Genomic DNA, 12,478 nt, shown 5'->3' on the forward strand with positions numbered 1-12,478 from the left:
GCCTCAGACTCCCACAGCATGGCTGAAGACCTTTGCCGCTAGCTGGCTCAGCAGTCTTGCTCTATCTCCTTGTGGAAGATCCTGTTGAAATAGTTAGCAGGTGGTATTGCAAAGTCGTCCAGCTTCCTCAGCGCATGTGCGTGTGACGAACCATCCTCTCTTGAGAACAGCACCAATACATGTATGAAAAGCAAACCATCTCATCCTGCGTCGTTCCTGGAGTGGCCTGGATGCCGACGCCGCCTCTCGGCACGAGCGTGGCCACCCTGTCGACCATGGACCCCGGTATCCATTCCGCCCCCAACTTGAGCACCAGAAGCGCCCCCGCCGACATTGACATCCAGACTCACCTGAAAGACAGCGTATACGCTCTTCCCCTTGGCGTCCCGCACTGCACCAAGCCTGTTGCCAGCGACGGCTCCAGCCACCATACCAGGCACGTTTGCGACGATAAACCCAAGCGCCCCGCCGCTCATGCCGCCGAGCATTCCCCAAAATTTGCCTGTCGGCTGACTGTTGTCGGGTTGCGCCATTCCCTCCTCGCGCAGCATCTCCTCAAAGACGTCACCGAACTGCGATTCCTCGGCCTGCTGTCGCGCCTCGCCGCCGTCCCGCTGGCCCGTGAAGAAGTTCCAGGCCCAACTGAAACCGTCCTGTGGAGCCTGTTGCGGATTCTCTCCGTCGGTGTCGTTGGGGGCGGCGAAGGGGTCCTTTGGCTCTGTGGTTTTAGAACCGCCGAACAGGCGGCGTTGGGCATCGTAGTCGCGTCTCCTGGACGGGTCGGAGAGCGTGTAGTAAGCATCATTGATGAGTTGAAATTTGCGTGTGCGTTCAGGGCGCTCCGGTGACTCGGCCGGGAGTCTGTCCGGATGTGTTTTCAAGGCCGCTCTGAGTGCAAATCTTGATTAGCTTCGACTTGCCGAAACCGCAACGATTGCAGGGACTTGACTTACCGCTTGTAGGCATCGCGGATTTGCTGTATGGTGGCGGTTTCGCTGACCTCGAGGATGGCATCTATGAAAGAAAAGTTGAAAGTCTTTAGTAAGTCGCTGTTCTTCGTATTAAAGTACCCACTTGCCCCCTATTAGTCGGGTTGCTGTACGTTGGCATAAACAGTACTTACAGTAGTTTGGAGGGGCTCCTTGCGCCATTTTGGCCAGTGTGGTTCGTGCGAAAATAAATATTTTTATTTAGTAATTGATGCAATGAGCAGAGCAAGGTTCAGAGAGCAGGTGATGGTGGTTTTTCAAAACCCAAAGGTATGATACAGTTTGTCGATGAAGTAACTCGGTAGGTATGTAGATATGCTTTCGTCTTGGTCAACCTGGTGTGGTCCTGATGTCGTAGGGCGAGTGACAACGTCATCTGGGATCTTAGCGCATGTGCCTCGGAGGCGGGAGTTAGACCCTGCCAAGTGGCGAAATACATGGCATGAGGGTGTGGTACAGGGTAGTTACCGGCACAAGGTACACAACTGACTGTTGCAGGTGGGTACGTACCGCTTACTGAAAATTGCTGACCCATAATCCTGAATACCTTGACCTGGAGCTTTTAAGGCTTGGCTTGGCTTGGGCCAGCCACTGAGACCCTTCGAAGCTCCTGACGCCTTCAAGCTTGAAACATATTCCTCAGTGTGAAGGGTTTCTCTTCAGAAACGCAAAGCCTTACCATGAGTACCATGAGAACAGTAACAAGCGGCACTTAATTCGACGGGTGCACTCAATATCCTTTCCTCGCTGTGACTCATCCGGCTTTACTTTTCCCACAGTACCAAATGCAGCGTAGATACGTAGCCTGTGCTGGACCCTTCAAGGGCTGTTTGCTCCTCGATATATATCAAAGCTGGCAACTTTGCCTTCTCTCACACAAGTTTGCAACCCGAGGTCACAATCCTCCGTCACAAAACTCCCGTCCTGAAGAAGCTAGCAACCATGCATACCGCACGCACTCTGACCGGCTCGCCCCCTAGATATGCTAGACCCGCGCTTTCGTGTCGTCGGATTCGACGACGAACGCCATAGTCTGACTGTTGTCGTGCACTGCCGTGCACTTTGGATCACGGACCCTGCCATTGAGATAACGAAAGGTTAAAGTGGCCGCGAGCAAGCAGCCAGCAACGCGGCCCCGGTCCCCTTTGAATGTGCAAGCAAACTGAAGTTGGGAGAGGGCCAAGAGAGCTATCTTGACGCGCCGCACAACCCCGACAGGGATACCATCGATACGCCATGGAGGAAGGAGATACAAAAGACATATTTGCACGTATTTTATGACGTTATGAAATTCCTGCCCTTTGTCAACTGCCCTGTGGGACACTACCACCCGCCGAACCACCAAGTACTCGGCGTGCCGTTTGTTGCCAGCCACATCAGTGGGGATGGGACTGAGATTGAGGCGCGAGCCGCCGTTTGCAAAAAAAAAAAAAAAAAAAAAAAAAAAAGGGAGACGAACATGTTTCTCAAACCGACGTTCCTGGCACCCGGTGTCACAATCCGCGCTACTGTCCAGGACGACCAGGGCGAGCAAGAGATAGAATTGGGCATTTTTTGACAAGTCAATGGCGCACAAGTTTCAGGTGCGGTACTTGCGTCGGGATGTCACTGTACGCTTGTATGTCAAGGGTGACAATGCACAAAACAAGAGCATCGCCGCTGTCATGGTGCTTGGAGAGCTGTGCGTTGATGATCATGGTCAGCCGAAGGATTGCTGTGATTATGATATCTAGGACACTCGACAAATTAGTAGACAGAGAGGGACCCCATGTCATGTCTTTTGCTGACAGCTGTCCATCTCTCATGCGCAGGAGGCTGTAGAATGTTTATAGGAGTCGTCCGACTCCATACATCATTGTCATACCCAAATCTATAAGATAATATATGTCAAGGCTATGGAACCTAGCGGCAGTGGCTTATTTATATCCAATCTCCCTGCCTCCGGGAAGGTGTTCCCGGTTTGCCCCCATTCCCCATGTTTCATAATTCATGAAAAAAATCATAAAAATACCATCGACTTCCACAAGTACTCACGCGCTGGATCGGCAGAGCAAACCAACTGGAGCTTATGCCTGGGTGCGCCGATACCCTCGACCACCAACCGCAAACCAACACTTCTTTTTGGTCTATCTTTTCAGCTCAGCCATTGCCCTCTTCACAATCCCCGTAGCCTCGAGGATCACATCATCGCCCCTGCGCCATGTGTACAGCGCTACCCCTTGGCTAGAGAGACTCTCTTGTGCCCGCTCTAATCTACGGTGCCATAGCTCCACTCTCTTGTTAATTGCGTTTGTAGCCGCAGTCGTTGCACCGTTGTTTGTCGTCGTTGTCGATGCCATGGTTCCGCCGGTTGAGGTACGAGATATTCCCGGATGTGCTGGAGGAGGTAGGATTTCCCATTTCCCCTGAGAAGACATTTCTGGGTTGCTAGCAGTGCCTGGCTTTCGCTGCTGTGATCCAATTTGGCTCATAGGCGTACCGCGGCGAGAAGGTGGTGGAACGGGCTTGGGTTTGCCGTTGCCATTGCTATTGTCAGAGCCGTTGCGACTGTTCATCGTTAAACTATTTGAGGATGAAGGCGTCTTGGTCGGAGAGCCACCCGGCCTCTTAGGTAAGGGCGGTGCCGGTACTTCACTTTCAATATTTGTTGACTGGAAGGACGAGTTCTGAATTTGTGCGAGAGGATGCATAGAATTGTCCCGAGTGAAGGAGGGTGACCCCCTGAGTGCAGCAGGCTTGGCTGGGCGAGCCGGAGGCACAGGCTTGCGGCGGGCAGCAGATTGGCCATTGTCTAGGCTAAGACCCGCGAGTTTTTGTGCTGTGGTATTAAGTTTGAGCTGCTCCGGCTCATCTGACAGGTCGATGAGATCCTCCACTGGCGCTTCAGTTTTGGTTGGCATGCTCTGTGTTCGGACGAGAGGGGCTGGCCGACTTGACGACCGTTCGCCTGCTGCTCTATCGATGGCCTTCTGCCTTAGGCCGGCCGTCGGGTCAAAGGCCGAGTCGAAGAAGGCCAGGCCTGGGGGCTCCTCGGGAGTCGTTACGTCACGGATAAAAATGGCCAAGATGCGGCCAGGATTCGCCATGGCCAAGTCAGTGTATACTTCCAAGTCCGCCTCACCGCTATCCCCTACCAAGAGAAACTTTCTTTCGGGAAAGTCCTCCATGATGCGCTCAAGAGTCCCTTTCTTGCGCTCAGCTACAGGCTCAAAGATACCCTGCAGCATACCGGCGTAGTGTTTAAGGTGCAATGACCCCGGGGGCAAGCCTGAACCATGGAAGAAGGTGGCTAGCACAGGAAACAGCTGCCATGGGCTATTTGAGCAATAGTGAAGCTGCACCCCCATGTCATGCAGGGTGTTGTACCACTCCTTGGTACCCTCAACACTCATATCGGCCAGGTCCCGAATGAACGTATTTCGGAAAATCTCACGAGCGCCCAAAGAGATGTTAGAACGCTTGATGGTGTCATCAATGTCGCTGATGAGGCTTATGCCACGAGGCTCGATGATCTCAACAGGTTCCGTAGCCGAAAGATTTTCGTTGGCCAATACGCGAATGTCGGTTGGCACAAAGTCGAGCGCAGCACGTATGCTGAAGTGACCGGCATCATTGGTCGTCACGGTGCGAGACTGAGAGGTCTGCTCATTATAAAAGAAAATTGTGACTGCTTGTTGCACTAACGGCGTCGTCAGAAAGGGGCCCAGCCGTGCCATCAAATTGGAATTTGCAACGGCCATCTCGGCCTCAGTCAGCTCAGAGGCAGAGGTCGGGACACTAGTATTGGTACGAGCTGGGATCGTAGGGGAGCCCGGAGGAGAATTTGGTGTCCCGAAACCACTCCTGCTAATGGTATGCGCCCGGCCTGCAGTCAGACTGCTGGACTCATGGTCGTAAGCACCGCCTCGACTATAGGGCGCTTCGCTGTATCCTCCGCGGTTCGCGACTTCCTCCTCCCCCTTGCCTCTCCTTTCAATCTCCTCGGCCTCTTTGGCAATCTTTTGCTGTTCGCGCAAATCCTCATGTCCGCCACTGTCCTGCGTTATTGTGGGTGGAGGGATACCACTCATGCGTCTTGCCAACCCGATCAAAATTCTGTTTTTTCTCGTCATAGGTCCCTTGTGTGGAGAGTATATCCAGCCGCGCACATCGACATCCACGATGGCTTTTGCGTCCTCAACTTTTGCCCATTCGTTGTGCCAGTACTCTTCGTCGTTCATGGCTGCCTGGCCGTCCTGGTACTGCATCGACATTTGGTGCCTATGGTCCAGCCTATTGCCATGGTCGTCAAACTGTCGAACATGCCTCTTGGCATATGAAGGAAAGAGAACCATCTGCTCGTCACCCCTGTGCACAATCTTGACATTGGGAAATGAGCCTGGGATGGTCATCTGAGGGTCGATAGAATTGTCGACGTTGCGGAAGCGCGTGTTGTTATACTGCTCCCTCATCTCCCCTGCTGCTGCGACGCCAGCTCTGTAAACACTTCCAGCCATGGCCGCCAGCTTCTTGCGTCGCGCCCCAGGCTCTCGTGGCGCCGGGTCGTCCCCGCCGTAACCACCCCATGTTGACTGCGATTGCATCTTGTCTCTGTACTTTTCTTCTATAGTTGCGTCCCTCCCCGGCTTCAAGTGGCGCCGGGCGAGGGCCGTTGACCGTGGGAGCGCACGATGCCACTCCTGTGCCCTAGGCAGCCGCTCAACGGTCCGTGTCCCTTCTCGACGCTCCTTATCTCGCCCGACGAGAAAACCCCAAATGCGCGATTGTAGTCTATGTTTATAAAATGGAATGGTGTCGAGTCGGAAGGTTAGAAGCTTTTGGCGGTATATCTGGCGAAGCGTCAAAGGCGATTGATAACGTGTGGTACTCGATCGGTAGTGGCTGGGTCGAAGAGAAGATGCCACGAAGCGAAGGAACTTGGGCAGAGCCAGGGCTGCCTTGGAATTGACGTAGGTAGGCTTGGTAGGTTGGCGCGATGCGGGTCGGATCGCAAATGGATGCGGTCACGTCTTGCAACCTTCAGGTGGTTTCATCAGATGCAAGAAATTCAAGAACTTTTGAAAGCTCGGAAGACTAGAAGAGTAGGTAGTGCGATACCAAGGCAGCCCTCGAGGTTGATCACAAGTGCGATGGGAGATGTTGGTAGCAAGCCCAAAAAGCGTGGAACTGGCCATCGATGAAGTCAAGGCGGCACTTTAGTGGATAGCTCCTGCCCATGTGGTGCTGTCGTCGGCGGTGGACACAGGCTCGCTTTAGTTACGTCACGATCCAGTGCTAACCCCAACCCGAGCAGTTCGGCTACCGTATCTTACATTGGAATCTATCTAGGTCTAGCAGTAGTCTAGGAGCCAACTAATGCCCAACTGTATTTATAAATTGTGAAGTGATCAATCCATTGTTCACTTGTATTTTGTCTTTTCTCGGCCCAAAGTATTATAACTAATAACTAGCCCTGAATACAACATGATCCTGACTAGAAATGTACAAAGTGCAGGCTTCAATGTGTAGGTGTGCTCAACTGATATTCAGGAGTGACGCTAGCCATCGGTATTACGAACACCAAGGGACCACTGCAGCCTCGGGACCGCAGTATCACGATGGTTTACCGTGCACTTTTGCTGTTCTATCATGGGTTGTAGGAAAGAACCTCGAGGTTTCGTATGGCGTATTCCGTATCTAGAAAAGGCATTTAATGTCAATTACTGGTCACAAACACAGTGCCGCTAAATATGAGATACAAAAGAGGAACGCACCTGACTCAGGTCCCGGGGAGCCCGAAGATCCCTCCATCTGTAAGTTTATAATCCTGTAATCTATGGGTCAGTATCGGTGGTGGTGGTTAACTGTAGGAGGCTTGTCAGAGTAAGGCTGAACTCACAGGAAGAGAGGTTTCCCCACGTATCCTTTTCCGACCTGAGTGGTGACCAGGCTGCCATCCATGTAGAAATTGGCGCGGACATCCTGCCCAACGTCTCTCACTTCGCACTTGATGCTATGGAATTGGTCAGGCGTAGGGTAATCTGGGTTGAACGAAGCAACTTCGCTCGAGGTGTTGAACGTGTTGAAGCTGATTTTCCCGGATCCTTTCCATTCTGCCATGTCAATTTCAGGGGGCCAGCTGTCCACTCCTGTGAGCCAGAAGGCTGGCCAGGTGCCCTTGGTTGTTGTGGCTTTAAATTCTCCTGTGAAATCGTAGCCGCCGTTTTGCTTGACCGTAAACCGCTCTTTGGCATGGATGGCCCCGGAGAGATACTTGATAGCAATTTGTTTGCCGCCGTGAGTGGCAGGCGGCAGGTTGTTAGCACGGCGGGCAGTGATGACAAGCGTGCGGTCGCCCGCCAACCGGACCGCATTGGCACCATCCATACGCGCGGCGCCGTTGTGGTCAGTGCCCCAGGGATAGTTGTATTCCCAGTCTGCATCAAAGTTGGCTTGATTGTCGAAGCTGGTGGATGGTATCATGGTCCTTACTGCCATCACTTGTGGCATCAACAAGATTCCGACTCCCGAGGTCAGGAGCAGGAAATGGGGTACAGAATTAAACATCTTGATGTAAGTGTGGTTGATAGTTGTGCTCCTGAAAGGGACGATGATGGCACGTAGAATTCACTTTCCTTTGGTGGCGCATGGTGGAATCTTATATAGTCCGAACAATAGCACGAAATGGCCCATTTGCCCGATATCGATTATATCTCCATCGACTTGAGCGGGATGGTATTGTTTCAGCAACAATATGTAACGGTTAAATATAGGTAGTGTATCTCGTGTTTGCTTCCAGGTAGCATTAGCCGATGCGTTTCCGCGAATCTTGAGTCGAGCATTTCATCAAGAGAGTTGGTTGGGATGCCGCCCGAAGCAAAATGTATTTTGGTCCCTTGCTGCGAGATACGTGAAAACGGGACACAAGTAACAATGCGTTCCATGAGCTTGACATGTCACCGCCTCAATTGTTTCAAATTGGGCAAGCACAGACCTAGATAGATATCTTGTCTCAGGTAAGAAGGGTATCAGCTGTCGTTCAAAGTTAGTTATTTATGGCACAAAACAAAAATCGCATCCTTAATGCGGTCACGTGGATCCCCGAGAACTTCCATGGTTTTTTGGAAAAAAAAAAAAAAAAAAAAAAAAAACCGACAAAATTGCACAAGTGCATCATCTTCTGGGTTCGAAGATAGGTGCACATGGATATGGATGTGCTCATCTTTAGCAACTGAAAGTATCGATCCTTCTGCCTCCGGGTTATGAGCCCGGCGCGCTGCCATTGCGCCAAGTTGCTTCTTTGATTCGAGGCTTGTTGAAATCCCCATGAGAACAAACCATATAAGAAACACATACATTGTGGAGTGTTTTTTTGTCAGAAAAAAAGACCAAAAAGCTAGCAACTGAAAGTATCGATCCTTCTACCTCCGGGTTATGAGCCCGGCGCGCTGCCATTGCGCCAAGTTGCTGAGTTTTTTATGTCGAGTGTCTTGACATGGATTTGTGGATTGCTATGAGGGCTGCGACTCAGTTGTGGATTCCGGGCCACATGGTGTCACTGGAGGCTCTGCCGCCAGCCGGGTTCCCGTGACTTGTGAACTTCATTGCGGCATCAGCGGCCGTCAAAGGCGCGAGCGAGACAGCACGGTGAAGTAAGCGGTTGGATCATACTGATATCTCCTCGGCACTAGCTCACAGCAGAGGAGTTTTAAACCCTCAAACAATATTGACATTCTTGGCCCGGTTCGCGCTGTCGTGTCTCTGGCTGACCTTACTACAGAGTATGGCCCATGCCGCTACGCCGGAAAAGATAATAACGGATTGCTATACTAGACTAGAGGTACAGCCGGCAGTCGATAACAAAGTGTCCGCATTGCTGAGGTGGCCGGGCTAGAGGCGTGTTCATCGGCTACACAACGAAGAGAATATCACGACATGTAAGACAAGATCCATTATCTGCCACAGACTTTATATCCTCAAAAGTCTGGTCCAAGGTATAAACGAAAGCATCAACGCGGCATGAAGTCTAAAGCCGACCATATCGTCAAACCCTTCTCTCAAATGCACAGCCTACATTGTATTGTGAGCACATGACAGACAGTCAGTCTACTGTAAGTCTAGAGGCGAGAAAGAAGCAAGAGAAAAAGGGAAACCACCCCCCCCCCCCCCCCCCCCCCCCCACTCCACTTTCATCTTTGTCCAACAGGATGATCGCCGATTCCGGAATCCCAACAAACGTCAAATCAGGAACGGACATGCAGCTTATGGAGGGAGTTACATTACGATTTGGTAAGGCAATAGCAAACAGATGGCTGCCAGCATTTGCTTGCATGAATAATGTGAGACCGTTGCATACACCGAACATACACGACAGGGATCCGCCAGGGAATTCATATTCGCCAATGGGGCATCATGGTCTAGTATCTTCCCCTGCTCACAATGGAGCGTCAGGGGTGGTTATTATGTGCTCCATGAAGCACTGCTTGGCTCAGGCCATGGTCTTAGGTTCAAGCAAACTTTTGTCGTCAACTCTGTTTTAGTTTGCGTGAAGCACAAGATCGTATTTCAGGGCGTCTCTTCCCACGCCTCTCATACTCATGTTTGTGCCGCACAAAGACATCCACTCTACCTTTGAGCAATGCTCAGCCCTCCTTAGACTTGCCTACCTTTACCTTATTGCTACTCTCGTTTCAGTCCAAGCGATATCACCTGCTGTTGTTGAGTTTGCCATGGAGTCAGTCAACGGCAGTTTGGGAAACCTTTCGACCATCATCATCGGGAATATCTTTCCCATGGTCCAGAATGCCTGCAAGTTCGATTGGCATGAGCAGGGACTGTACATCTTGTCGTGGCTTCAGCAGCTGAAAATGTCCCTCCCCTCATCGCTGCATCAGCTGAGGACATCCTCTCAGCTGTCCCTCTTGCTGAGTCCTTACGCCGCCCTCCTGGGCACCACCCTCTTGGTCTGGTATGTCGGAACCAGCGTAGCTGCGTGGATTCGACTACGTCATTTCCCGGCCGCCTCTTGGCTGGCAAACTTCTCGTACCTCTGGCTGGCCAAGACGACATACAGCGGCAGGCAGTATTGGGTGCACCGGGACCTGAACCGCAAGCACAAGAGCCCTCTCGTGCGCATCGGGCCCAACGAGCTCATCACCGACGACCCTGACATCATCCGGCGCGTCAGCGCGGCGCGGAGCGGCTACGTGCGCGACACTTGGTACATCACTGGCCGCTTCAACCCCTACCACGACAACATGTTCACGGTGCTGGAGCCCAAGGCGCACAAGCAGTTCAAGTCGCGCACCATGCACGCCTACAGCGGCCGCGAGCTGCCCGACTTTGAGGCCGGCATCGACGAGCAGGTCCAGATGCTCGTGGACACGCTGCAGCGCAAATACGCCGCCCCTGCCAAGCCGACCGCCAAGGGTCGTCAAGGTGCCCTGCTCGATCTCGGGCCGATCTCGTGCTACTTCACCATGGACGTCATCACGCGGCTGGGATTCGGGCAGGAGTTTGGCTACCTGCAGTCCGAAACGGACCTGTACAACTTCCTTGGGGGCGTAAAGGATCTGTGGCCCCGCATGTCCACGTCGGCAGACGTACCTTGGATCCGCAAGGTCCTGTTCTCCAAGTTCTTTCTGAAAATTATCGGCCCCGGGCCAAAGGACAAGAACGGCTTTGGCGCCTTGATGGCGTGAGTAGGATATTGTTGCCCTTTGCACTTGCATGTTACCCGGCCCACACCCTCTGTATTGTGTAACTAACGGTCAGCGATGCGCAGGGTGGCTGAACACCACGTTGGNCAGCGCATCCGCCTTTCTGCGCAGCAAAACCTACTCCTCGTCATTTGTGTTCTGTGACTAACAACTTTTTTTTCACACTTCAAACAACAGATCGTGAAATTTTCCGCGTCCGCGACGAGCTCATCGCTGGCGAGGGCAAGGATGTCAACTTCTACGACTACGTCGGCGTGGCTCCATCCGCATCTGTTGACGAGATCGGCAAAGCCTACCGCAAAAAGTCACGTCTTTTGCACCCGGACAAGGTCAAGCAACAGCTCACCGCCGAGCGCACGCGCCAGGCGAAGGAAGACAAGTCCAAGAAGCCCAAGCCTCCGACCCAAGCCGAGGTTCGCGCAGCGGTGAAGAAGGCCTCGGATCGCCAGGCCCGCCTCTCAATCGTGGCCAATATTCTCAAGAGCCCGTCTCGCGACCGTTACGATCATTTTCTCAGCAATGGCTTCCCGACTTGGAAGGGCACCAACTACTACTATAATCGCTACCGGCCCGGCCTGGGCACAGCCATGTTCGGCGTGTTCCTCTTCGGCGGCGGACTTGCGCACTATTTGGCGCTTTACATGAGCTGGAAGCGCCAGCGTGACTTTGTCGGCCGCTACATCAAGTTTGCTCGTCAGACGGCCTGGGGCGACAACCTGAACATTCCCGGTGTCGAGACCCGCGCCCGCACGCCCCCGCCCCCGGTCGCTGCTGACGACGACGAGGGAGCTGGCCCCGCCATGGCTATGAACCGCAAGCAGCGCCGCATGCAAGAGCGCGAGACCCGCCGCGAGGCGTCCAAGGGTGCCGTCTCTAGAACAGCTCGTCGTGCTCGCGGCAGTGCTGCCGCCAGCGGGAGCGCTACGCCAACGCCGCAGGGCTCGGGCCCGACGGGCGCAAAGAAGCGTGTCGTCGCCGAAAATGGCAAAGTCCTCGTCGTCGATTCGCTCGGCGATGTATATCTCGAGGAGGAAAACGAGGATGGACATGTGGTTGAATACCTGCTTGACGTAAGTGTGCATCGCTGATATTTGTATGTGCTGTCAAGCGCCGAGACCGCGCTGCTAATATCGCCCACGGAATAGCCGAATGAAATCCCCCAGCCCACTATCCGCGATACTGCTCTTGTACGACTTCCCATGTGGGCTTACAGCCGGACGATTGGTCGTGTACTTGGTGGCAAGAACTCTGTCGATGAGGCTACATATGACGAAGACGCCGAGACGAACCCGCTGATGGACGACAACGAAGACTCTGCCTCGGAGCCTGGAAAGCGCACTCCCAGCACAGATTCAGCCGAGGACTTTGAGTTAGTAGAAAAGTCTGTTGACTCTTTGGGCCAGGCTAAGTCAAGCGGCAAGTCGAGTGGTAACAAGCCCGGCAAACGCAAGAACAAGAAGAGGTAGGCCATCCGGAATACGCGTGTGCTACGGACTGGGTGCGATTTGACGGGATGGGCATCAAGGTTGTAAAGTTGAATGTTCTGTCTTTTGGCCAAGCTATAACGCCCCTGTTGAGTTTCGACCCATATACGTTCGTGTAGCACTGGTGCACGGTTTTATTTTCATGTATTTTTTGGACGGTCAGGCTTTTTTCCCAGCGATAAATAAGGACCTTGTCTCCTTGGTCTGGAATGCTATAATCTTTGGTAAATGGGTAGGACGAGTCAGTAAAACGACATAAACAATGATAGAACTATCTACATCACATCCTGAGTCGCTGAATCGTCAT

At 52.9% G+C, this 12,478-nt stretch overlaps 4 protein-coding genes across 4 annotated transcripts; 1 reads left to right on the forward strand and 3 right to left on the reverse strand.

Annotated features, from left to right (window-relative positions):
• Positions 1-200: 200 nt before the first annotated feature.
• On the reverse strand, positions 201-1,151 carry PpBr36_03733 (uncharacterized protein; the record flags this gene model as incomplete). The annotated part of the gene is made up of 3 exons (XM_029890903.1): positions 201-888; positions 954-1,014; positions 1,124-1,151. The coding sequence occupies 3 exons, from the start codon at positions 1,149-1,151 to the stop codon at positions 201-203; spliced, it is 777 nt and encodes a 258-aa protein (XP_029753017.1).
• A 1,964-nt stretch (positions 1,152-3,115) lies between these two features.
• Positions 3,116-5,572, reverse strand: PpBr36_03734 (uncharacterized protein; the record flags this gene model as incomplete). Its single annotated transcript, XM_029890904.1, has 1 exon — positions 3,116-5,572. One exon carries the CDS (start codon positions 5,570-5,572, stop codon positions 3,116-3,118), a length of 2,457 nt encoding a protein of 818 aa, XP_029753012.1.
• Positions 5,573-6,615: 1,043 nt separating this feature from the next.
• PpBr36_03735 (uncharacterized protein) lies at positions 6,616-7,535 on the reverse strand (the record flags this gene model as incomplete). The annotated part of the gene is made up of 3 exons (XM_029890905.1): positions 6,616-6,665; positions 6,743-6,795; positions 6,868-7,535. 3 exons carry the CDS (start codon positions 7,533-7,535, stop codon positions 6,616-6,618), a joined length of 771 nt encoding a protein of 256 aa, XP_029753011.1.
• Positions 7,536-9,565: 2,030 nt separating this feature from the next.
• On the forward strand, positions 9,566-12,153 carry PpBr36_03736 (uncharacterized protein; the record flags this gene model as incomplete). Its single annotated transcript, XM_029890906.1, has 4 exons — positions 9,566-10,665; positions 10,743-10,753; positions 10,865-11,757; positions 11,833-12,153. 4 exons carry the CDS (start codon positions 9,566-9,568, stop codon positions 12,151-12,153), a joined length of 2,325 nt encoding a protein of 774 aa, XP_029753014.1.
• Between the last annotated feature and the right edge of the window lie 325 nt (positions 12,154-12,478).

Source organism: Pyricularia pennisetigena, chromosome 3 (genome assembly GCF_004337985.1).
Source record: "Pyricularia pennisetigena strain Br36 chromosome 3, whole genome shotgun sequence".
Lineage (NCBI taxonomy): Eukaryota > Fungi > Ascomycota > Sordariomycetes > Magnaporthales > Pyriculariaceae > Pyricularia > Pyricularia pennisetigena.